Raw genomic sequence first — 27,928 nt, forward strand, 5'->3', positions numbered from 1 at the left:
GGTCTTCGTCAAGATGTAGTTTATATTAATCACATGTTCAGTGAATAATGGTACAGTTTTTGTAATCTTTTTTTACCCCTATGTTACATTTGTTCTGGTTAAATTTATTGAAATATAATTTTCTGTCTGTTAAATCTAATAATAAAAAATCGGATAATTGGATTCTGGTGAGGATGTGGAGCAACGTGAACTCTCATTCATTGCTGGTGGGAATGCAAAATGCTACAGCTATTTTGGAAGACAGTTTGGTGGTGTCTTACAAAACTAAACATACTCTTACCATATGATCCATTAATCATGATCCTTGGCATTTACCCAAAGGAGTTGAAAACTTATATCCACACAAAAACCTGCACACGGATGTTTATAGCAGCTTTGTTCATAACTGCCAAAACTTGGAAGCAACCAAGGATGTCCTTCAGTAAGGTGAATGGACAACTAAACTGTGGTGCATCCAGACAATGGAATATTATTCAGTGCTAAAAGTAAGTGAGAGATCAAGCCAAGAAAAGACATGGAGGAACCTTAAATGCATATTACTAAATGAAAGAAGCCAATCTGAGAAGGCTCCATACTGTATGATTCCAACTATATGACATTTTGGAAGAGGCAAAGTTCTGGAGACCGTGAAAAAGTCAGTAGTTGGCAGGGGATTGGAGGGTAGGAACGAATAGGTAGAGCACAGAGAGTTTTTAGGGCAGTGAAACTACTCCATATGATACTATAATGGTAGATACATGTCATTATGGCTATGTCCAAATCCACAGAATGTACCACACCAAGAGTGAACCCTAATGTAAACTGTGGAGTTTGAGTGATTATGATGTGTCAATGTAGGTTCATCAATTGTAGCAAAAGTACCTCTCTGGTGGGGGAGGCTATGCATGTGTGTGGGCAGGGAGTATATGGGAAATCTCTGTACTTTCCTCTCAATTTTGCTGTGTACCTAAAACTACTCTAAAAAAAGTCTTTAAAAATCATTGGGGCTTATATTTTGTGCTTTTCTTCTAATATTTTTCTAGTAATTTACTATTTACACGGTTTTATTAAAGTATAATTGACATACAACAAACTGCACGTATTTAAAGTGTACATTTGATGAATTTTGACATAAGCATAATTTGTGAAATTATTATCGTGACCAAAATAATGAACTTATCCATCAGTCCCTAAAATATTTTTGTGCCCCATCATAATCCTTCCTTTTTCCCCTCCATACTGCTTCCTCAAGCTCCCCACCTACACAGACACATACACACACACACACACACACACACCCTCTCCAGGGTAACCACTCATCTGCTTTCTGTCACTGCAGATAAGTTTACATTGTCTAGAATTTCACATAAATGGAAATTTACAGTATGTACTCGTCTGACTTATTTTGCTCAGCATAATTATTTTACGATTCAACCATGTTGCATGTATCAGTAGTAGATTCCTTTTTATTTCTGAGTAGTATTCCATTGTATGAATATACCACATTTTTTTTTATCCATTCACCTGTTGATGGACATTTCAGTTGTTTTCAGTTTTTGACTATTACAAATAAAGCTGTGAACATTTGTGTACAAATCTGTATGGAATGAAATGGCTGGGTCGTGTTGTAGACACATGCTTACAGTAACCCATTTTTATCGTATTTTGCAAAAGTGTTAGTCCACCAAGGATTGGACATAAAACTGTTGCTTCACAAAATGTATTTTGAGAAGTACTAGCCAGGGAGATGTGCAAAAAACTGGATGCAGTGGATCCAATCATCCATTGTTAGGAGAATGGATTATTAAAATGGGGTATATATTTATTCAGAAGACTACTTTATAACAGTGAAAATAGATGAACGATAGCTACACTAATCAAAATGGATAAATTGTAGGAATTTAAAGTTGAGTTTAAAAAGCAAATTGTAAAAGAATGCCTATGGAATGATTCCGTTATACAAATTTTAAAAACAAACCATATTAAATAGTATGTTATTTACAAATTTATACATATATGGTAAACTATAAAGAAAAACAAGAAAATGGTAAATACAAAATTTAGGATAGTGCTTACTTGGGGAGGGGTTGGGGTGCAGCAAGGGAGATAGGATGGGTAGATAGAAGCTTTTGAGGCTAATGGGTCATGGTCTATTTCTTAAACTACAGAAATTCATTTTGATGTTATTTTTTGTGCTTATATTTTGTTATAAATTTTCTCTTGTGTATATTCAATATATAACAACAAAATTTAGAAAAATCTCTGAACAGTTGAAAAAGGAGTTTGTTAAGCAAGACAGAAGGTACCAATTATGAACCATCAAGGATAGAAAAAAATCCAGGCTTTAAGTAAATATATATTTGAATGATAGGCTATTAGGTATTACATTTGGAAAAATCAGGGGCATTAAACCAAACTATCATAGAATATTTAGTTAAGAATTATAGAAAATATGGTATGTTATTTATTAGAATGATGCCTTGTAGCCCTGTAGTATGATGATTAAATCAGTTAAGGATATGTGGTAGATGTTTTAAAAAACCTATGGTCACTCACATCAAGTTAAAAATGCATGTTTTTAATGTTTGTGATAAATGAAAAATGGCTTACAGAATGAAAAATTAGAATCAAAAATTGGTAATGAAATAACCTATGTTTCCCAGTTGTATGGAATGTATAACTGGGTAGGAATTAGGTTAAAAAAGCCAGAAAAAAAATGGGGGAAGTTAAGAAAGAGTTGAAATTTCTCACTAAAAGAAGATAAAATGGATTTCTTTGATAAAATCAACCTTAGGGCCTATGCCTTGAGAAATTTCTGTGTTTTGTCTTTTTACATTTTTAATGGCTTAATAAGAAAAAAGATACATCAGAGTTCCCTTTCTGGTAAGAGTTTCAGCATTTCAGAAATGTGTGGGGAGCTGCTCTCCATGGAGAGGTGAACGGCCTGCTGAGTCATGCACAGGCCTGGCAGAACCTTCACACAGGGACACAGCAGCCTGTCAGTGTTGGGTGGGGAGAGAGGGTGGGGACTGATATTAATAAGCATTTACTGTGGATTTTATTTATACCTCTTATCTGATATCCTTACCTTTTAGACCTAGTCTGTTTTTACTTTTTTAAGGTAGACATTATTATGCATTTTCCACATTTGGTAACTGAGACATAGAAATTCAAAACCTTGCCAAAGATTGCAGAGGAGGCAGATTTAAACCCAAATACATTTGATTCCAAAGCTCATCTTTTTCCTACAATTAATAGCCAATACTTACAGTGAACTTACTGTATTTGTACCAAGAACTGCTCCAAGTGATACACAGATTTTCTCTAATCCTCACAACACTATCAGATAGAAATTATTATCCCCGTTTTACAGATGAGAACACTGAGGCACAGAATGTTAAGTAACTTCTTCATTGTCATACAATGAGTAAGTGGCAGAGTTGGTCCAGCTCAGGAGCCCATGTCTTTAACCTCTTTTGTCTCTTATGAGTACCTGTGCCTTTCAAGGATCAGGCTTCATTCTGTCAGGGAAACCTTATGGCTCCTAATAAGGTTTGAGCCATGTGAGTCATGGAAATGGATTTCTCCCAGCTGGGTAGTTTTGGATTGTCTCACTTACAATGATCCCTTCTTTTCTAATTGGACCGTACCCTCTAAGACACTTTGCTGCTGGAATATAGTGGTTTGGGAAATGTTTCTCAGCCAGTTCAAACAAGTTTAGCTAGTTTATTCCTATTTTTTGTGTGTGTGCTTTATGAGATCCTTTGGGCTCATTGTTTTTCTCAGAATAAGAATGAATCCTTAGTAGAGCTTTTAGTCCTCTTAAACTCTCAAACTTCATTCTTTAACTTGGACTTTCCTTAAGACTTAATTTAAAACAAATGGTAATTAAACATCATTTAAACCATTGATGGGATTATAACTCATATCCTTTCTACTTCAAAAGTATTTGAAGCAGATTAAAATAAAAGAAACAAATACAGTGGGGGTAAATACACCTCAAAAGAGTGTAGAGAAAACAGGAGATAGTTATACCAGAAACTTAAGGGTATTTTAGTTCATTGCTACAGAGCATTTAACGCTGAATTTCCTGGCAGCTGAGGCAACAGAAATACAGTTGGTCAAATGATTTTTATTATATGTTCAAAGAAGATAAAGTAGTTCCTTGGGGAGGATGGGTTTTAGTGATAGGCCAGTTGACAACCCTTTCCTTCCTCCAAGTTAAATTATGTCTAAATATTCCCTGGAGCACTCAGCTCTTAGTGCTGTAGTGGAGAATTTAAGGAACTGCCTCAGATAAGTCTTTAAAGACACACCGCGGCTATGCTGTAATTCTTGCTTAGCAACACTTCAGTTTAGCTTTGCTCCTCTGGGGAAAGGCCAGGTTCTGGCTCACCCCCTTCTTTGTTTGAGTCTCTACTCAAAGGTCACCCCCTTCTCTGATCATCCTCTCTAGATGAGGCTCCCTCTGTCCACACCTGCCTGACTATCCCTGCGCTGTCCAACACGGAGGCCACTATTGATTAGATTACATAAAATTAAAAATTTAATTCTTTGGTCATATTGCCACATTTCAAGAGCTCATTAGCCACATGTGGACAGTGGTTACCATACTGGACAATACAGATATATCATTGCAGAAGGTTCTATTGGACAGTGCTATTTTATACTCTTACTTGGGGTTTCATTTTCTTTTTAGAACTTTTCCAGCATTATGCCACATACTTATTGATTTATGTTCCACTAGAATGCTCCCAAAGGCAGAGATTTTTTTCTAGAATATTCCTAAATCCTCAGTGTCTAAAGCAGTGCCTGTTACAGTTCTCTGTAAATACTTACTGAGTGAATGAACAAACGAATGAATAAATTTTAGTATTTCAAATAAGAATATTTTGTCTGGTGTCCTCGAGTGACCTAATATACTGTTCTGTCACAATTTTTAAGATGAAAGAATGAAGATTCTGTAACCAAGGATCATATTTTAAAGATAATTTGATATTATTAAATATACTAGCCGAACTTTTGTCCTTCATATTGTGAAGGATAATAAGCATGAAAATTCCACTTAACAGTTAACATATTGTCCTGAACATGAAGGTAAAAAAATACCAATTTTCTTGGGATTAAGAAGTCCTGGGATTCCCTGGTGGCGCAGTGGTTGAGAATCCGCCTGCCAATGCAGGGGACACGGGTTCAAGCCCTGGTCTGGGAGGATCCCACATGCCGCGGAGCAACTGGGCCCGTGAGCCACAATTACTGAGTCTGCGCATCTGGAGCCTGTGCTCCGCAACAAGAGAGGCCGCGATAGTGAGAGGCCCGCGCACCGCGATGAGGAGTGGCCCCCACTTGCCACAACTAGAGAAAGCCCTCGCACAGAAACGAAGACACAACACAGCCATAAATTAATTAATTAATTAATTAAAAAAAAAAGAAGAAGTCCTGTGAGTAGAATGAGAAAGCAAGGCACTTATTATATAGCTAAATGGACTTACACTGGCATGTAACTGAAAGCAACTGTGATACAATGCGATGGAATATATTAAAGGTGATAATTGTGCAATTATAGCTACACACATGATAGAAATCATAATACATTCTAAAATTGTATAGAAATGTCAGTTTACCTCAGTTAATTTCAAATAAAAATTATTCATGAAATGACTGCAGTGCCTAAAAGAAATTTGCTATCTGAACAAAATATAACTAGAAGCATGACTGCCCTAGGTTTGCCTATAAATAGACAGCAAAGCTAGTTTTGTGATTTCTGCCAAGCGTGCAGCTTCTATAGCCTTGGAAAAGATTGTTTCTTATCTCTTGGGTCCAGCTTTGTTAGGAGATACTTGGAATGGTGGTGGAGGAGGGAGGTACCCGGCAGAGCCAGACAGATCTGGTAAATCAGCTTCAACAATTAGCCAAATGACAGTTGTCAGTTGGCTGTCATGCCCAATTCCAGTTACCAACAATTAGGAATTTGGTAAAGTAGGAGTGTTTTCTCCTTCACCCTCCCTTTCTAAAATGCAGATATTTTCTGTAGTGTTAGTTCTCAGCGGATTTGCAAATGCAGATCATGGGGCATCTGTAGCCTGTGCTGGATTGGTATTATTTTTCTATTTCAAGTAAAAAAAAAAAAAAGCACCATGGTAAATGTCCTTGGATAACCTTGCATACTTTCAAATCAGGTCCAGTGAAGGGCCATGTTCCTCATAAAAATAATGACTAACTTTGGAAACCCCTATGTTCAGTTAAGTTTTCTGAGCTGCAATAAATATGAATTAAGGATTCATCAAAATGTTTATATTTTCAATTTCAATTCTTGACTCTACTTTGAAGATCTATTCTGTGTATATGTCTGAAATTGTTTATTTCCTTTGGTGCAGGATCCAGAGTACAATTCTTAAAACTTTACATCAAGGGTGGAAAGATAAATTCACTTGCTATTAAGACATTAAGTGTTGTTTTAGCCACCAAGAGAGCATTGCCTATGTTCTGAGAATAATGTGAGACCCATAGGTTGCCTAAGTCTGTTGATCTTACTCAGGCAGAGTTAAGAAAATGACCCTGTGAAAGTTTTCTGTTACATAGATGTGGGAAAGTAGTTGTGAAAAAGAAGCAAGTTGACGTGCTTGATACACAGTTCATGATAATTTGAAATTTTACTAATACTTAAGCATGATAGTCAGGGTTCCTTTGCCAGTGTGAGAGTCTACTGAAGACGTAACCAGGTCACCATGGGGAGATGTGCTGCCAGATGTCTGCCCTCCAAAGATTTTTTAATGGGTAATGAATTCAGAATTGACCTCACAGAATCTGATCATCACTGATAGAAAAGCAAGGTAAACATCACCTCCGAAGACAATTTTTCATCTGTTCATAAATCTATATGCTTATTATCACATGTAGAAGCTTGGCTACTCAAATAAGAATTTCTTTCTGTCCTGAGACTGAGCAAGCCAAACACCAATAGTATTCTGCTCTGTATAGATGAACATCAATACTGAAATATTTCTTTCTCAGTTGATGTTTAGGAATCATCTGTTGATTTTGATCCATGTAGAGATTCTAAGAAAGATAGTTTATTGAGACATAGGCTTGCAGGTTATTAATTTTTTAATTTTCTGTTTCTGTAGTATAATTTGGAGATGAATACCAGATTGTCTTTAAAATCACTAAATCATGCTGTCTCCTCCTAACTTTATGATGTCCCTTTTAATGATTAACACAAAACTTTTCTGCCTTCAAGTTTGTAACAAGTGTGAAACTGAGTGTCAGAGGTTAATTCCAGCCTTGTTTCTTTATGACCTGTACATAGTCCAGAAGCATCATTTTATGACACTTAAAATTTAAAAATGGGCTTCCCCGGTGGCGCAGTGGTTGAGAGTCTGCCTGCCAATGCAGGGCACACGGGTTCGAGCCCTGGTCTGGGAAGATCCCACATGCCGCGGAGCAACTGGGCCCGTGAGCCACAACTACTGAGCCTGCACGTCTGGAGCCTGTGCTCCACAACAAGAGAGGCCGCGATAGTGAGAGGCCGCGATAGTGAGAGGCCGGCGCACCGCGATGAAGAGTGGCCCCCGCTTGCCACAACTAGAGAAAGCCCTCGCACAGAAACGAAGACCCAACATAGCAATCAATCAATCAATCAATAAATCTTTAAAAAAAAAAAAAAAATTTAAAAATGTATATCACATCATAAAGCCATAGCACTTCTAATTGAATAGTGACCCTTTGGTGTTCAAGTACACATGTTCTTTATAACTGTATGTGCCAGTATTTTATCAGATCTATCAAATCCTTGAGGGCAAAGACTACATTTATTTACCTAACTTTTTATTTTGAAATAACTCTAGACATAGAAAAAGTTGCAAAAATACTACACTGAATTTCATGTACCCTTTACACAGCTTCCCCAGATGTTAACATCTTACATAACCATAGTACAGTTATGGAAACCAGAAATTGACATTGCTACAATATTATTATCCAATATAAAGAATGTATTTCGGGACTTCCCTGGTGGTCCAGTGGTTAAGACTTCGCCTTCCAATGCAGGGAGCGATATTGTAACAAATTCAATAAAGACTTTTAAAATGGTCCACATCAAAAAAAAAAGAAAAAAAAGAATGTATTTCAGTTTTGCCAATTGTCCTACTAAAGTCTTTTTTTCAGGTCAGGATCCAATCCAGGAACCCATTCTGCATTTAATTGTCATATTTTCTTAGTCTCATCTAGTCTGGAGGAGTCTTCCTCTATTTCTCCTGACCTTAATACTTTTGAAGAGCCCTGGCCAATAATTTTGTAGAATGTTCCCGTTTGGGTTTGCTTGATGTTTTCTTATAGTAAGAATTGGCTTACTCATTTTTGGCAAAAATACCACAGAAGTGACGCTGTTCTCCCCTCAGTGTGTTATATCAGAGGGTACACGATGTTAGTATGTCTTGTTGCTGCTGAGCTAACTTTTGGTCACTTAGTTAAGGTCTGCCAGGGTACTCCACTGCACAGTTACTGTTTTTCCCATTGGAATTAATAAATATCTTGGGAGGACATGCTTTAAGACTATGCAAATATCCTGTTTCTCATCATAGTTTTTGCCTAGTATTTTATATTCCACTGATAATCTTTACCTGCAAATATTATTACTTGGTGTTTGCCAAGTAATATGCTGATGTCAAGTAATGCTGATGTATTTGATTTCTATTAGAATTAAATGATTCGAATCCTACTGTAAAGAAGAGCTATTCCTTCTTCTCTTATTTATTCAGTTATTATATCAATGTGGACTCATGAATATTTATTTTATTCTATGGATTATAATTCATTACTATAACTATTTTGTTCCCCCAAATTATCCCAGATTTGGCCCTTGGGAGCCCCTTCATGTAGGCTCTTGTGTCCTTTGACATATCCACATCATTTTTTTAAAAGCATTTTGTTACTTACTCTTTGGCACCACATGATGCACCAAGTTCGTTTTGCTACAGTCAGAGACTGTCATTTCTTCAAAGAGCCCTAGTTCTTTTAATTGGAGATTGATATTTAGAAACAAAATTTGGCTGCAAGGTTTGCTGACAGAGCTAGGAAATCTGTATACACACACACACACACACACACACACACACAAGCACCTTTCTCTCTCCATCTATCGACCTACCTCCCTATTAAAGACTATCTTGATAATTCTAATTACAACCCAGTACCACTGGTTTCCTTCTAGACTTCTCCCTTTCCTTATTTGTAATGCCTTTCTCCAACAGGGAGAAACCTGTCTTTCATTATCCATAATATATTTACTTATTTCCTCAGCCCTAGTATACATGTAAAGAATTTCAGAATTGCGACTCCATAATCCCTGTGAGAAACAAATTTACTAACTATACTATAGTGTTTGGGTACAGTTCTTTTTGTTTTTAGCTTTACTGTGTATAGCAAAAATACTGATTTCCCAAATCAGGTTATATCTTTTCTTCTCAACCCCTTTCAGTGTGGTCCTGTTCTTCATTTGCAGTACAGCTGGGTTCATTTGTTACTATTTGTGTTCCATTTGGGTACCTGGACACATAGAGGCTGATTTTCATTATTATTTATTTGGGAGGTATGTGAAATCTTACTGTAGTTGTAAGAGTCAGAGCGATATGAAAAGGCATTCTCAGAAAAGTGTGACTCCTATGAAATGTGATCCCTTGTATAGCATTTCATTCCCTCATTCTTTCTACCCCATACCCACTCACCCCCCCGTAGCTTACCAATTTCATTACTTTCTGGCTTATTTTTCTGTATTTCTTTTTCCACAGATATGTTTTCTTATACATTGATTGCATTTGAATGTCTTTTTGTGGTACCAGGGAGTTTGAAAGCTGTTTGGTGATTTTTCTCTCTTAAGGGTATTGTTCATAATTGGTATATTCTTACCACTAATGTATTAGAAAGCTAATGAAACTATTATTTTCTTTCTTGAAAATTTTTTTTGGGATTTTTTTCTGGAATGAAAATGAGAATATGAATTTTGAAGGGCTCATTAGCACTGAACTGTCTATTCCTTTAAAAGATTTGTCTAAAAAATGGTAACATAAAACAAGCAGCAATGTTTTTCAAGTTTTAACCTGTTATATATATATTTTAGCAAAATACGTAAAATTTTTCTTTCTCCTTAATTGAATTTGAATTATTTCAAGTGTCAATGAAGCTGCTAGCCTGTTAGATGAACTATGTATTTTTTGCTTCTGGAAGTCTTGCAGAATACCTTTTCTTTTACACAAAGTAAAACAAATCATGTTCCCAAGTCTGTTGAATAGTGCAGTGGTGCATTTCACTGTGTGCTCATTTTCTTTCCAAATCCTCTGCAGGCATTTGGGCAGTCCTTCTCCATCCACCGTAAGGTTGCTGAGGATGGAGAGACTCGGGAGGAAACGCTTCTGCAGGAGTCAGCATCGAAGGAAGCTTACTATCTGGGGAAGATCTTGGAGATGCAGAACGAACTGAAACAGAGCCGGGCTGTGGTCGCCAACGTGCAGGCAGAAAATGAGAGGCTCACAGCCGTCGTGCAGGATCTGAAGGAGGTAAACAAACAACAAACATACTCCCTGTGAGAGAGCTGTGGGAGAGAGAAGTAAGATGAAATTCTTCCTAGGAGAGAGGAATAAAACTTTTTCTCTAATCAGAGGAGCTGTATTAAACAAGAAGCACTTGATGCCGATGCTAGCAATTTTTCTGCTTTTTTAGTGAAATGACAGCTTGTTCTGAGATGAGCTTTTCTCTCTCTTAGTGTTCGTTAAGAATTAAAGTCTTTATTTATTGAGTACTTGGGAATTGGCCTTGCTATTTCTGCAGAGGTGTCTAAAAACTACAGTGAACCTAAGGTCACTTCCTCCCCTTTACCTGTTTCAATACAATGTGGAGAGGAACGGTTGGCTGTTATGCTCGGTGTCAGCACTAATTCAAAATGAATGTGGTGTTAGCACAGGACTCTCCTCACTGGGGAGAGAGATCCTGGCGGAGTGTTCTGAGGGGTCTTACTTAGAGTCTGGTGATGCAGAACCATAAACTCTTTTTCTGGCTGTAGACAAGCAGCAAATTACAGCTGGTGTGAATCAGGTTAGGAGCCTTCTTCAGTCCCCGGGCCCTCCCTGGACTCACTCTTTCCCTTCAGCTTTTCACGTAGCAGCATCATATGCCAGATGGTTTCAGAGTGGCAGAGTCATTCTGTCCTGGGGGAAGGAGGTAATGTTGGGGACAGAAATAGCCAAAAGCAGCTTCATCCACCAAACCCTTTTAAGAGCATTTTTGAAAACTTCATATTAAGTCGTTCACTCCATTTTTTGATTAAGAAAGCTATAGAAGAGGTGCAGATTTCCTCTAATTCCTACACCAGTGCAGTGGAGGTTGACAAACAAATGCCGGGTCCACTACCAAGTGGGCTCATTAACTGAGTGTTTGTTTGTTTGTTTTTTTTAATTTATTTTTGGCTGAGTTGGGTCTTCGTTGCTGCACACGGGCTTTCTCTAGTTGCGGCGAGTGGGAGCTACTCTTCATTGCGATGCGCGGGCTTCTCATTGCGGTGGCTTCTCTTGTTGCGGAGCACAGGCTCTAGGCATGCAGGCTTCAGTAATTGTGGCTCATGGGCTCAGTAGTTGTGGCTCGCGGGCTCTAGAGCGCAGGCTCATTAGTTGTGGCACACGGGCTTAGTTGCTCCGCAGCATGTGGGATCTTCCCAGACCAGGGATCGAACCTATGTCCCCTGCATTGGCAGATGGACTCTTAACCACTGTGCCACCAGGGAGGTCCCTAACTGAGCATTTTGATAATAGAAAAAGGTCAGATGAAAAAATTGTTTGATATTGTGAAATATAACCAAAGTAATCCACTGATACCTTTCTCTTGAAATTAGTGACATATTAGAAATAAAGTTTCATTATTATGACATATAAGTTGTCAAAATTTACTGGAATTCAATCAGTAATTTACATTTGCCTGTGTCCATATTACAATGAACTCAGTAAATATTGACAGTAAGGTTTCTGCTTTACCTAGTTCATTGTCTTTGCACATGCCCCAGATGTAGAAATATGACTCTGGAGACAAAGAAAGGAGCCAACCAAGGGGAATTTAGTGTTGGGTACCAAAAAGAACATGAGAGTTTTCAGGATGCCCTGCCTCATTTCCCTCCACTGCAAATGATTGTTAAAAAACAAAGCCCACCTCCAGTTCTTCATTTGATGCATCTGTATGTGCTGGATTTTCACCATCACTTGCTTATCCTTTGGAGTACCAGACCTCCTCCTCCAAGTGGACTCAAGGTCATATAGTGCCATAGGCCACCTTCTTGGATTAAGCAAAGCCCAGAACATCCACAGGCAGAGACCTCAGCAGCCATGGGCAGCAGGTTCACGTGGCAAGTTGGCAGAGAGGCTGTGATATGGGCAACCTGAAGGCCACGGGCACCCACATGCAGGTGGTTTGTGTAGAAGGATTGCAATCAATGAGTCAAGCAGTCTTGATGACCAACTGGATGGATCCTCTGAAAGCTACACAACCCCACTGTGTGCGGCAGTTGCAGCTGAGGAAAGAACAGCAAAGGTTGAGGAAAGGGTACCACAGATGTTTTCCTCTTGGGGCAAGACAGTGGAGATTGATGGAACATCCTCACTTACATATGCCATGCTTGAGTGCAGTTTCCAATGAGTACATTTATGATAAGCAGCAGGAGTTGATTATTAAGAATGAGAATGCACGTTAGGAATAAACTGAGGCCGCAGAGGAAACAAAATGCTGAGAAGCCCTTCATTCAGATCAGTTCTCAAATTTTACTGAGCACCAGAATCACCTAGAGAACTCATCAAAACACTAGTCTTGGGCTCCACCCCCTAAAATTCTGATTCAGTGTACTAGGTGGAACCCAAGAATTTGCATTTCTAACAAGTTCACAGTAGGTAGAGACCACACTTTAAGAACCACTAATTTAAACTTCTTTGCCTGGCTTAAAGCTGGGCATGGGAGTATCATAAGGCTCACAATGTGGGGAATTGCTGAATGATCACTTGGTTATAATCCTTTGATTTCTATGCATTTTCAGTACTTGATTTGCCGTAAGAGAATAACTTGTTACGTCCAAATTTATGTATTTTTTAAATCTAAAACAGCTCAAGGCAGTCTAGCCGTTTGGATTTGTCAATAACTAAAAGAAAAAAAAAAACAGGTGGTCAGTTTCCTGGTCTTCTAAGTGTGCCAACAATTTATCTGTTAATATTCTTTCTGATGGGCTGAAAGCTAGTGAGTGGTATTACTACATCCCAGAGCCCTGCTGTTTTTCATGCAGACCTTGTTTTAATGTCGCTAATAAAATTATTATTAGCATGTAGGGCTGAGGACATTTGTAAAAGGAGAAAAGGAATAAATTCTATTTCTTGGTATGTTGATACAGACTTTTTTTGATGGCTGGTGTTAAGTTCAAATCCCAGATTTGTTTTTATTGTAGGCTTAGTTTTATTTGTCTTTTTGTATTCTGGGTATTGATTGGTACATAGTGACTGGAAGAGAGATGATGAAACAGAAAAATCATGACGTGATGGACCATGAGAAATAGACAAGGATAATCAATAAAAAGCGTAGTAAATCATCAGCTTGACAGATGCTGTGTGAATTTTTTTTTCTTTTTGGCCGTGCTCCACGGCATATGGGATCTTAGTTCCCCTGACCAGGAATCGAACCCGTGCCCCCTGCATTGGAAGTGTGGAGTCTTAACCACTGGACTGCCAGGGAAGTCCCTGTGTGAATTTAATAATTTAATTAATGGAATTATTTTTATTTACTAAAAGGACTAATCTCTAATTTCAGTAGGATCATTGGTACTGGCAAAGGTGCCCGTGTGTGTATATGTGCTGTGTGTGTTATGGAAACTTTACACTCATATTTGTGCACACACATGTACGCGTGTGTGTGTATTTAATTCCACAGCCAAATTCTTTTCCATATATGGTATGTATAGGACAGTATAGTGGAAAAAATGGAAACATTTCTGAATTAGGTATTAGAAAATCAATATTCTAGTCTCAGCTCTGCTAAAAGTTTTAGAATTATACTCATGGTATTTGTTAAAGATTAGTTTAGTATATAGTATATACACAATAAACATAAACTGTTATCATTAATAACTTTCTGCATCCTCCATAAAGCTATTGTTGAAGATATCATTTATTATGTAGATCCATATTCTTAGGTTAAAGAAACATTAGGTAAATACCTCTTTGAATTTATTGCCTTGAAAATTCTTTCCGTTGAGATATGAATCAGGTGGTAGGAATTATAGTATGTTTTTATTATTGCTTTGGTTGTTAAAAACCTCCAGCACTATGTGTCACTGTAAAACCTAACTTAGATTTTTCATATAATTCTCATTTTTAAACATTTTCAACAGCCTTATTGTATATGTGTTCCTAATGGTAAACTGCTTTAAATAAGATTTTTAAGTACAGGCAGTAAAAGAAAAAGTGTCACCCAATCAAAGAACCAAATCGGAGTTAATCTTAAACAAGTTAGGTGTTAATCCTACAGGTCTAGTAACAGGCAGGGGATGGGAAGGGGGGAATCCTTGGGTGACCTTGACCGGCATCATTTCGGTGAGAGCTAAATGAGAGCGGATAGATTACTGTAGTGCCTAAGCAAATATTCAGTAAACAAGTTTGAATTTCATTTTTTTATCTCAACATATAGGTCTAAAATACTAGAAGATATCCTGAATTTCACTGTACAGCCATGTCACTGTAGCTACCAAGAGCACATGTTTCCCTCTTCTGAATCTTTCCTCAAGTTAATGAAATTTCTGGCACAATATATGAAGCTTTAGTACGATAGCTAAATTTCTAACTTGTTGGTAACATTTTATTAAGATATGGCCATTTTATATTTTAAAAGCTGCTTAATCCATATGATCTTTATCACATTTGAAGCTCCATTTTTTTCCCTCATTGGAATTTACAACCAAATTTTATAATACAGCAGCTCAATTTTCAGGAATCGATTATAGCCACGTCTATAAACTTTTAGGCCATGAAGGCACCTAGTGATTATTTGGTAAAGCCTACTCCCAGATCAATAATTCTTTCTCCAGTAACCTGGAATGGTCATGTAGCCTTTACCCAGACACTTCCATCACTACGGAGATGGTAAACTATGAGTCCTTCCAAGGAAGGGACTGTCTTTTGTTTGTCATTTATCTTGGTATCCCCAGGACTCAGCACAGTGCCTGGTCAAACGCAGACATTAAAAAAAGAATGTTTGTTGAGTTGAACTGAACAGAAATAACATACTTTAGGAGTTAGCTACCTCTGGTTTGAATTCCAGCTGTGCCACTTACCAACTGTGTGATATTGGACAAGTTACTTTTGTTCTGTAAGTGTCACTTTCCTCACTTCCGACATGGAGATGGTAATACTAATGTACAGGTCCTATGTCAAATGCCGTGCACAAAGGAGATGTTAAATTACTGTTCATTCCTTGTCTTCCAGCTCCCTCCCAAGGCTGCCCATCCGGTTGCTTGGCAGCTCTAATTGTTAAACTGCCCCTTTTTGTGCAGTGAAAATTGTAATTTTCACCAACTGGCAATATTCCTAGCCTCTGGATCTACAGAGAATACATTTTTTTAGTTTTCTATTCCACTTGACAATTTTAGCCCATGCCCAACAGCTTCAAATATTTGCAAAGAACTATCTTGTCTTCTCTTTTTCAGACTAAACATATCTAGATCCATTAGCACTTCCTCATGTGACATGGTTTCAGGATGCCTCAGCATCCTGTTTATTACCTTCTTAGACTGAGATCCAGTGTCTCTTAAAAATGTGTCTGCTTTTTAAAAACAGACTATTGACTGTCTTTACCCCATTGGAAATTTTTGAAAACGTGAACTGTTGGATGAAGGGTTTGAGTTTCTCATCTTAGGGTTTTCAGCTTTTTGGATTTTCCACTTTGCAGTCATACATTCATTCATTCATTCAACAGCGGTCTCTTCAGTGCTTGCTGTGAGCCAGATGCTTGGATGCTTGGAAGCATCAGTGAACAAAAAGTCAACAAGGAGTGGTTGTTTTCAATGTTAAAACAACTAAATGTGTTCAGAAACTATTTCCTTCTACTCTTTAGTATCTGTGGAGATAGTGAGCTGTGTTTTAGACAACACATACTATAGATTGAATGTTTGTGTCCCCCAACATTCATACGTTGAAACCTAATCCCCAAAGTGATGGTGTTTGGAGGTGGGGCCTTTGGGGGTGATTAGGTCATGAGAGTGGAGCCCTCATGAATGAGACCCTATAAAAGACACCACAGAGAGCTCCCTTACCCCTTCCACTATGTGAAGACACAGCAAGAAGATGGCCATCTATGAACCAGGAAGTGGGCCTTCACCTGACACTGAATCCGCCGGTGCCTCTATCTTAGACTTCCTAGTCTCCAGAGCTATGAGAAATAAATGTCTGTTTAAGCCGTCCAGCCTATGGTGTTATTGTTATAGCAGCTCAAATGGACTAAGACAACATATAACATTTTGTACAGTAAATTACACTCATCTTAGTCTCTCATTAAAACTACAGATAGGTGGTACCTGCTGTGACTAAGCAAAAAACATCTAAACAGTCAGATTAGATGCCATGGACCTCAGCCACCAGCACATAGTCACTTTATTTAAGGAGAGTCCTTCAGCCACTCCTTAAAAATCAAATTGCTTCTACTGCATAAATAGGTGGTTTGGTAATAGTGTGGAATTAGAAATCAGGAAATCTGAGTTCAGGTCCTAACTTGACCATTTTACTAGTTGTGTGATTAAACTTCTCATTTTCCATATAAACATTATAATAACACCTCTCCTACTCCTCATGATTTTTATGAGGAGAAAATATTTTTCATGAAAGTGCTTTACAAGAAGTAGAAGACTATGTAAGTGTTATTTATTGTTTCAAAGTTTGTAATTGGACTTATTCATACACAGCAAGACAAAAACAATAAATTTAGAGAGATGTATTGGGGTCTACTGTCAGAAGGCCCCAGCACCTTCTGACAGTAGCAAGAAGTAATGGCTGACACCCTGACACCAAAAGAAGAAATGACACATGTTTAAAAGCCAGTAGGTTGAAAGAGGAGAGTTGTCTGGGTGCTCTGACTATCAGTGTAAATAGCCTTTCGTACCTGGCTGGTTCTCAAGAGGGTCACTGCATTATTTCTCAGTACAACATCGAATGTGCTTACTTGATGGGGAGAGGTTAAACTATTTAATTAAGTCATCCAATAATCACAAAGCTTTTCTTATATTCTCTGAGGTTTCTGGTTGAATGATTGGTCATTGAGAGCTGTGTTTACACATAGCTGAATGAAATTGACACTTTGAACTGAACGATGATTTTCCTGCTCTGTAAAGGCATGGCTTGGCTATAGCTGGAAAGTTATTTCCCTGGCATGTCCCAGTTTCTACTTGTTGGGAATGGACCTCACACCTCCCTGGAATGATGCAAAGTGTCAAAACAGTGAAGAATTGTCACTCTTTTTAATTGATTTAAATAACTAACAATAATATCATAGCTAACATTTATGAGAGCTTATCATGTGCCAAGCACAATACTCAGCAGCTTACATTCATTATCTCATCTAATTCTCTTAAACTTACGAGGCATGTACTGTTTCTATCCCCCCTTTACAGATGAGGCAGAGAGGCTGACAACTTGTCCAGCAAGCAGTCAGGCTGGTGTCGTAAACCAGGCAATCTGACTCCAGAGTCCCTGCTCTTAACCATGTTAGTGCCTGCTTATTTGTTTATTGATTCCACTGGAGAGAGCTTTTTTGTCAAAAAGTTCTTTCCAGCACTTGCTGAGCTGCAGTAAACAAACATCCCTATTAACATCATAAAGGAATTTGAAAGCAGTTTAACAATATACAAACAATTCACCTTTGAATAATTGTGTTTTTTTTTTTTAAGATTTATTGATTGATTGATTGATCGATTGATTGCTATGTTGGGTCTTCGTTTCTGTGCTAGGGCTTTCTCCAGTTGCGGCAAGTGGGGGCCACTCCTCATCGCGGTGTGCGGGCCTCTCACTATCGTGGCCTCTCCTGTTGCGGAGCACAGGCTCCAGACGCGCAGGCTCAGTAGTTGTGGCTCACGGGCCTAGTTGCTCCGCGGCATGTGGGATCCTCTCAGACCAGGGCTCGAACCCGTGTCCCCTGCATTGGCAGGCAGATTCTCAACCACTGCACCACCAGGGAAGCCCAATAATTGTGATTTGATTGTGCCTTTGGGAAAAATAATTTACATGAATGGATTTGTTTGTAGGATTAGTTTAAAATTACAGGCTCACAGAATTTTTTTAATGTATGTGCGTATAGTTCTGTGAATTTTAACAAATAGAGATTCATGTAACCACAATTATGATGCAGAAATTTCATCATCCCCAAAACCTCCCCCTGTGCTGTGCTACTGCTTTGATACCCTTCCCCACCCCAGTCTCTGATAATCAGTCATCTGGTTTCTATCACTATAGTTGCGTCTTTTCAGGAATGTCGTGTAAATGGAACCATACGTATTTAACCTTTGAGAGTGGGTCCTTTCCCTCAGCATAATGCCTCTGAGATTCATCTAAGTTGTTGCACATCAGTTGTTTCTTCCTTTTTATTGTCAAATACCACTGTATGGATATACTACAGTTTTTTTTTTTTTTAATCAATTCACCTATTGAAGAACATTGGGTTATTTTCAGATTTTGGCAATTACAAATAGAGCTGCTATATACATTCATGTACATTTATATTTTTATGTGAACGTTAAGTGTTCGTTTCTCTACGGTAGATACCCAGGAAAAGTGGAGTTTGTGGATGCAGATGTGGTATGCTGGCAGATGTGAATGCGGAGAGTCTTTCCAAGTCCTCTTCAGGTTGCTTCAATTTTCTCACTGAAGGAAGCAAGGCCAGCAGCTGGCAGGGAAGATGGCAGAGGTGTTGGGGATTTGAGGAGAGAGAAGTGGTGAGATAATCACTTAGAAGAGTGAGTCACTAAGGTATGATCATAGGAATGAGCGGCTGAAGCAGGAGAAGGTCCCTCAAGAGGAGGAATTCCAGGAATTGAGATCACCTTTGTGCATATTAAGAATGCCAGAAATTGAGACCAGGAGTTCTGGAGACATTGGCAGTGAACCAGGAGCTGAAGTCTTAGAGAAATAAGGGGGAATGAGTTGGTGTTTACTAAGTGACAGTAACAGTGCTGAGTAGTGGGCAGTGTGCAGTGTCTATGCCTACCCTGCTGCTACCTTGTCCCCCGAGGAAGGTACTGTTAATTTGTTTTGTTTTAATGTACATTTACTAACTTAAAAAAAAAATCTCATGATGACATGAGATTTAAAGCAGAGGAAGAAGAGGGTGAATTTTCTGAAAGCAGCCATGCGGAGCAAGAGGGGCACCCATCTCACCTCCAGGCCTGTACTTGAGAGAGTTGCAAGGGAAACAGTGTCCCCAAGGGAGAATCAGTTTTCCATTAATCGAGGAGTACATTATATAAATCTGTAAAATCACCATGCCTGCTATAATCCCATATGCTCATAGAGTCAGTGAATATTGATTAAAATGCATGCCTTGTAAGGAGTGTATACATTTAATTTCTCTTTTTAAGGGTTGGAAATAACATTTTCCCCATGATTTGGAAAGTTGGGTGGTTGTATTTGTCAATGAGAAATAATACAACAGCTTTTGAATAGCTCTCAAAACAACGTCAGTTGATCTTAGTCAAAAATATCTTTAGCCTTTTTGAGCTTATTTTGGGCAGGCAATAAGGACCTGCATCTCCATAATCCCAAACATTCTGGGGAAAACTTCAAAAATGAAAGCATATGTAAATGTTTCCAACATCCAGATGTTGGACAGCATTTGGACACAGCTTCAAAATAGTACCATTTTCATTTGTGACTCTCTGCCTTAGACAATGAGAAGGGGCATAAACTTCTGGCCTGATATGACAGTTGCATCAACTTCCTGTGTAATAGCCAGTCACTAAACTAGTGCCAAATGGAGAATTAAATGGGAAACTGCAGGGAAGTTCAAGCTAAAGTTAGAAATGGTGAGAGAGCTTTGCTTGGGGCACGATGCAGAAATGGCAGTTCTGGAGCTGACATAGGTTAAAAAATAAAAATCTGTTTTTAAAGTATTCATGTGTAGTTTCTTTACTTTTTTTTTTAAAGGTAATTTTTATCAGTTATCATTCATCATTTAAAAATAGTAAGCAGCAAAAGGCAGCCTACTTTTTAAAATGTGTGGTATATACTTGGCACATATATCATATATATATGGATTATACATATGGATTTTATATATATGGAATATATATATATATATATATATAATATATATGGATTTCTTTCCTTTCCTCTCTCCCTTACTCCTGCCCTTCCTTCTTTCCTCCTCCTACCTCCCCTCCCTCCCTTCTCTTTCCTATCTTGTGAATTAGGGTCAAACACCAGCTTTCTACCTCTTGGAACATAAAAATAAAGATCTGTGCACAATCCATTTTGTACACACTGATTCTTGGACTAAAAATAGCTTGATTCAGTTTCAAACTTTTTCTCCTACCCGAAGCTCAGATTTTGCTCCCTGTGCGGACTGGGTGGAAGGAAGAGTAATGCACAATCGGCATTTCTGCTAGAATGCTTAGTGGACAATTTTAATCGTTTTTTACATCTTGACCTCTTTCCAAAGAACATCCTGGTTGGCAGATCCAGCCTGATTAAGATTCTCTTCAGGTATTTAATTCTCCTAAGGGAATTTAAAGCTTAATCTAACAATCAACGATACCTGAATCTACTCAGAACTTAATTTCTTGAAGGTTATAGGAAACTTATACTTGAACAAGGTAGAAAGAGCAAACTAATGAGTGAGCTTAGTGATATAATGAATTTTGATATGTATCTTGAATTATACTTTTTAATGCTTAATCAACAAAGATATTTTAAAAAATACTATAGACTGAATCATACTAGATGCATTAATATACCCAAACTTTAACTTTCAATTTGAATTAAAGTAGAATGCATCCCATAAGAAAGGCTGTCCATTGGTTACCTACTTAAATAGCTTTCTCATCATCACTTGTTCACTGATATTAAAAGTAAATTAGAAATAGTTTTCTGATATAGTTTTGGTTTCACTAAAACAATTTTTCAAAAAGCAGAATTATAATTAAACAATCTCTTCTGAGGCTCTCACAATATTCATAAACCTTACTGTCTGTATTACATTTTTTTAAATCTAGAATATTAAAATGTATTTCCTAATGGACTTTGGCACATAATTTCAAATATGCACATTAATAGATTGACACTATTTATGGACCATATTATTCCTGTGTCTTGTTGTGGCATATGGGAGAGAGGATCTGTCTAAAAATGAGGTAGAGATTTGGCTACTTGTACAGTGAAGTGGCCAGCAAGTGTTTTCTGGATGGTAAATTCAGTTGTTAGAATGAAAAGTATAAAAGAACCTGAAAGGATAACAATACCTATCTTGTCCCAACTGCTAATGAGAATGAAACTGGGCCTTGAGAGTAATAAAAATCTTGCATCATTATTTGAATCAATCTTTCATTGGCAGTGCTTGCCAATGAAATGTTGTTTTACAACCTTTTTTTCTTTTTAACTCCTTAAAGAGTGGTTCAGACATTTTCCCCTAATTGCCACAAAACAAAATACTGAGGAATAAGATTTTGTAGGGTAGTGTTGAGCTTGGGAGGATCACAAACCATTGTAATATATAAGATTTTTTTTTTGCCTCCCCAGGGATTAATTTTTACCCCCTTGGGGGCTGCTGTAACAAAATACTTCAGATTTGGTGGCTTAAAACCAGACTTGCTGTTTTATAGTTCTGGAGGCCAGAAGTCTGCAGTTTACTGGGCTAAGGTGTTGTCAGGCTCTTCTTCCTCTGGAAGTGCTGGAAATGTGTCCGTTTCCTCTTCTAGCTTCTAGGACTGCACTTCTTGCATTCATTGGCTCATGGCCCCTTTCTCTTCGTTTCAAAGCCTGCGCAGCCTAGCATCTTGTTTCAGTGTCATATTGCCGCCTTCTTTTGTGTCAAATCTTCCTCTGCTTCCCTCTGATAAGGACACTGTGATTACACTTAGGGTCTACCCAGATAATCCAGGATGATCTCTCCAACTCAGAAATCATAACTTAATCACATCTGCAAAGTCTCTGTTACCATATAAGGTACCACATTCACAGGCTCTAGGGATTAGGACCTACATATTTTTGGAGGCTTATCACAGGGGTGATACCACCCCCTACTGGAAATGCATATTCTACACCATTAAGAAAGAAAAAAAAAGAAAGAAGAATAAAAGATAATAAATATGTAACTTCTGCTAGTAATCAATTTTTTATTATATCCCAATCTACTCGGGGCACTTGCCATTAGAACAGAGTATATATTTAAAATTAGTAAGATTCAGAAGCCCTAGAGTTGGTGATGCCCATCTTATTACGATGTACTAACCCATCCATTTATTTTGCATCACCCTTTCTGCTGGAGCCAGTCAGCAGAGAAGGGCATGAGTCACTCCAAGGTCAGACAGTGTTATTACCTAACTCTTATTGTAATGGGCAAATCCACCATTAAGCTTCAGACTGAGAGAAATACTATTGAGTTGGCAAAAGCTTTTGATGTGTACGTGCAGATAGTCATATGTAACCGCAATTTTTCAGACTCTGTGGCAAAGAGAAATGAAAAATCTGTGCCATACTTTAATTTGCTGCAAAATTTCTCCTTCAGGAATGACCATTCTATTGCGCACCACTCTGTGCCAAACACTGCTGGAAATACCAGCATGTGTAAGCAATGTCTGCCTCTGTTAGACTGTTCAGAGGAATAAAATGAATATATAATTAATTCTAGTACTAGAAGGCACATCTCTCCCCCTGGGCTGCTTCTCTGAGCACAGCTGCCTGAATTAAAACAGGAAACACCTACCTGACATCCTCTAAATACACAGCCGGTTAGAGCCCTCTGAGAAACATCCAGTGGATACCACTTGGCTCTCCAGCCTAGGTATTATTAATTAAAGATTCGATGCCAGGGTCTTCTTTGTTTATTGTAATGGCTATCTTAGATGGCCTTGAAATTGATCAGTTCTCTGTTAACAATCCATGAGTTGTACTCCCATTTGAAATGAGTAGAGGTTATCGTGGAAGTTGAATAATATATTTAATATAATAATAAACTTGAATTCAACAAGAATCCTTATGAAGTCCAACTGGATTCTTAATGCTCTGCTCCAACTGCTTTTGGACTTTCCCTGACACATTCTACCGAATCTTGGGCTTAAAAACTGTTGTAGGGACTTCCCTGGTGGCGCAGTTGTTAAGAATCCGCCTGCCAATGCAGGGCACACGGGTTTGAGCCCTGGTCCAGGAAGATCCCACATGCTGCAGAGCAACTAAGCCCGTGCGCCACAACTACTGAGCCTGCGCTCTAGAGCCCGCAAGCCACAACTACTGAGCCCATGTGCCACAACTACCGAAGCCCACGCACCCTAGAGGCCGTGCACTACAACTATTGAGCCCACGCACTGCAACTACTGAAGCCCATGTGTTCTAGGGTTCCCGTGCTGCAACTAGTGAAGCCTGTGTGCCTAGACCCTGTGCTCCACAACAAGAGAAGCCACCACAATGAGAAGCCTGGGCACCGCAACGAAGAGTAGTCCCCGCTCGCTGAAACTAGAGAAAGCCCACGTGCAGCAACAAAGACCCAACACGGCCAAAAATAATAAATAAGTAAATAAACAAACAAACAAATAAATAAACCTTCTTTAAAAAAAATAAAAATAATAAAAACAGTTGTATTTGCCCTTAATCTTGGGCAAATAGGACCTGAGCATCCTAATCTTTTTTAAAAAACAGGATTGCCAGAGAATGTTATTGAAGGCTAGTAATATACCATTTCATGCTGGATAAAGCAGATGCACAAAAGAAAAATTGTATTCAGTAAAATTCCTTACAAATTTTTTACTTAAAACTTTGCAAATAATTGAAGTTAGAAGCTTTGGATTTTGTTTTTAGAGCTAAGTGCAGATTTTGCAAGTGTATCCATCTCCGTATTTGCCAGGGTTTAACACTGGTTATGCACATAATTAGCTGAATAAACTTACGCAAATGATTATCCTTTCTGGACCTCAATATTGTTATCTATTAAGTGGAAATAAAAGTAGCACCTACCTCTGGCGGCTGTTGTGAATCCTTACATGTGACGCACTTGGCACATAGCAGGCAGTGACTCAGAGCTGGCTGCATTATTGCATTGCATTATTTCATTGCTGTTTGCATATATTTTAAAAATGTATTTAGGATTCTTTTTTTTTTAATTTTTATTTTTGGCGCACAGGCTTCAGTAGTTGTGGCACGCAGGCTCAGTAGTTGTGACTCACGGGCTTAGTTGCTCCGCGGCATGTGGTTTCTTCCCGGACCAGGGCTCGAACCCATGTTCCCTGTATTGGCAGGCAGATTCTTAACCACAGCACCACCAGGGAAGTCCCTAGAGTTATTTCTTAAGAATAGCATTCCAGAAGTAGAATTACTGGATCAAATGGTTCAAGAATTTTTTGTTTATTTGTTTTTAGATCACACACATAGTTATATTGCTTTTATAGAGGATTAAAGCAATTTATGCTTTCATTAGTAACAGAAGAGAATCCCCATTTCACTGAGCCCTGGCAAGCATTAAGCTCTTTCAGGTTGCTTATTTGATAGCTGAATAGTGGCATTTCAGTATTAATTTATAAGGGCATTAATGGAAGGGACATGGTTTATCTTGTTCATCACTATATCCTAGCATAGAACTTGGCATATACTAGACACCCAGAAGAAAAAATGAATGAATAAGAAATTTGCCACTTTCATTAATTTGTGGAATAATAAATGAATAAATCCATTAATTAAGGGGTAATTTATGTACCTTAATTTTTTGCACATTTATTAGGTTTTAGTTTTTCTGTTATTTATGTGTGCTCCAAGAAAGTTTTGATTTTTCTTAATCATTTGCTATGAGTATTTCCCCCAGTTTATTTGCCTTTTGATTTTATTTTACTTTTAACATATTGAAGTTTTGGCAGTTCTGTTTTTAAATCTACTGCTTGTTTCCTCTGAGATTCCTTTAAGTGGTTTTAAGCGCAGATGTTTCTTCTTCCTTCTTCTCCCCTTCATTCTTCTCAAAACTATAAAACTGTAATGTTCATTTATATCAGTTTTTATGTTTTAATTTTTATTTTTAATGTTTTAGTCTATATGAGATTCAGTTTCATGTGTGGAACAATATGAGAGTTTAAATTTAAAATGTTCCCCTAGGACTTCGCTGGTGGTCCAGTGGTTAAGACTCCGCACTTCCAACGCAGGGGGCAGGGGTTCAATCCTTGGTCGGGGAACTAAGATCCCACACGCCGCATGGCGAAGCCAAAAATAAATAAATAAATAAACAAATAAATAATAAATAATAAAAATAAAAATGTTCCCCTAAATGGCTAAATGCCCCAACACCATTTACGCCATGAGGCTCCTCTTTTAATAAGAATGTTAAATTCTTATCTATACTTTGTGTTGAAACTTATCAAAACAGTTTAAACTAAGAGAATTGCAATAGATTACAGTCTCAAAACGAAAAAACCCCAGAATATTTTTATAATGTTAGAGAGAAAAATAAATGAAAAGAATGATTATTAAAGTTATTTTCAATTCAAGGAATGAAAAATAGGCATATTTAATACATTATTACTTATTTCCTATAATATACAACTTTCATGATTTGACATAGATCTTTAAGACATGATTTATAAACTTATAGAAGTGGCATAAGTCCTGGCGTTAAAGGTTTACATTTCTGATGAGCCTCAATATTTTTACTTTGAATATCAGGAAAATACAAGAGTATAATCAAATTTAATCTTATTTTCCCCAGCTGGATTGGTCAGCACTAGGATTCTATGAGCTTCCTGCAACCTAAATATTCAGTAGCCTAAGGGTTTCTTATCAGGTTTTTTAATAAATAAAGCATTTTTTTGGTCTGAGTGGGTTTCTCCATAATTTCCCTTTAATTAAAATTGATTCCTTTTTAAAAGACACTTGTATTTTCTTTTCTAAAAGAACTCCTACATTATTCTGTTTTCACTGTATTGTGTTTTTATATCCTGTCTGTCCTATTTCTGGCCTATTTTGTCTTATTTCTGTCATATTCTGTTATTCTCTCTGCCTACTCTTATGCCAGAGATTCACTTTGTAATTGTTGCCATGTAGCAATATGTTAAAGATTACTGGTACTATTTCTCTCTCTCTCTTTTTTTAATGTTTCAATTATTTTGGTGGCCCTGTCATTTTTAGTTCATGTTTAAATGGTCAGGTTCAGTTTTTAGATTATCAGTATGCCTATATTCTTGATAGATAGAACAATTTGTAAGACAGGCTCGGGCTCCCCCCCCGCTTTTTTTTTCCTGTGCTGATTTAATATTTTTTCTAGGAGTGACTTTAAAAATTCATTAGTTCAATTGTCTCCAGGTAAGAAGAATCATGCTTTATAAACTGTTCCAAAATTAAAATCATCGCTTTCATATACATTCTCTAAAATGAAATATGGAAACCAAATGATATTTACAACCAGAAATTGCAAAAATCAATACTAAGATTCTTTTGTATTTGAAATAGAGAACTAGTAATATCTACTTGTAGAATTTTCCAATCTAATCTTTTTCCTGCTAATGGATGCTCAGTCTGACAGAACTCTTAAGGACCATTTCACCCTGTGTCTCTCTTTGCCCTTCCCCCTTATGCAAATAAGATGACCCTTGCATCCAATCAAATCGTCACAACAGGTTTTTCATCATTTTTAATGGAATGTCAGCTTTGCCACCTACTTGCCTGATACCCAAAGCCTTTCCATCTCCCCTCAATCTGCAACAGAGAATAGTCATCAGAGGCTGTCATCAGAGAGTTATCTTCAATTGCCTACTTGTTATTCTATTGCTGTCAAACACTCAGCTGACAGATATTCAAGGGTCATAGCCCAAGTGACAGGCAATCTGCCAATTCCCACATTTTTCCTTAAGTTTTAGCCTTCTCTTGATTTAAAGTATTAGAAAGCTGTACACAGTTATCAGCGGTATGATGTGATATTTAAAAATATGGACTCAGAAGTCAGATAAGGGTTGAGTTCAAATTCAGGCCCCTCCACTTACTTTCCAGTGGAATCTTGTCTAAATCTCATAATCTTTCTAAGTCTTGTTTCTTTATCTTTACAATAGGGATAAAAATAATGGTGAAGGAATATATTTCTCTTGATAAACCAATGATATTTTTTTAAACCAGATAACTAGAATTCAGTGACTCTTTTGTGTTTCCTTTTTTACTTGTTGTCTGGGAAACAGAGAGCTCACTCAGTTTAAAGCTCAATTAAAATGAGTACTTGAGGCCTGGTCAAGGTATTGCTATTTGGTACAGGAGCTATTTGCCCAGGTGAGCAGCCTGTTGTCTAAGATCAATTGATTTTCCTGAAGCAAACAGTGAGTTGAATTACTGATTTATATAGTCTTATCTGCCCTGAGCAAAGTTTCCCTGGAACAAACAACTAAGTCATGTTGACACAGAGGTCTCAGTTCTCAGTCCCAATAGCTACATCATGTCAGTGCTTGTAGTCATGCTTCTCAAGGATATTTGCTGCTTCTTTTTTTTCTTTTTTCTATAATTTCCTGTTTTAACTGCCTTATTATGTAGACATATTTTATTGTAATGGCCTCAAAACATTTAAAGCAGAAGGTATAAATAGTAATAATAATAATAATAAAATAAAAATGATAGTATAATCCAAATCATCAGCAGGGGCAAAGAAAGCAAAAGAGGCTGTATAGTGTAATGGTTAAAGCATGGGATCTGGGTCAGACAGGCCTGGGTTTTAATCATGGCCCTGA

General features: G+C 37.7%; 1 protein-coding gene across 10 annotated transcripts in view; it reads left to right on the forward strand.

Annotated features, from left to right (window-relative positions):
• Positions 1-27,928, forward strand: part of BICD1 (BICD cargo adaptor 1) — a 220,707-nt gene that overhangs the window by 80,600 nt on the left and 112,179 nt on the right. For 9 of the 10 annotated variants that reach the window (XM_082352131.1, XM_082352133.1, XM_082352137.1 and 6 more), the window contains exon 2: positions 10,320-10,532. In XM_082352131.1, the coding sequence (XP_082208257.1) occupies positions 10,320-10,532 (213 nt within the window). Of the gene's footprint in view, positions 1-10,319; positions 10,533-17,653; positions 19,350-27,928 lie in introns of those variants that run through there. The other variant, XM_082352140.1, reaches the window with a different exon arrangement.

The sequence above is a fragment of the Balaenoptera borealis genome (genome assembly GCF_965194805.1).
Source record: "Balaenoptera borealis genome assembly, chromosome: 13".
NCBI classification, from domain to species: domain Eukaryota; kingdom Metazoa; phylum Chordata; class Mammalia; order Artiodactyla; family Balaenopteridae; genus Balaenoptera; species Balaenoptera borealis.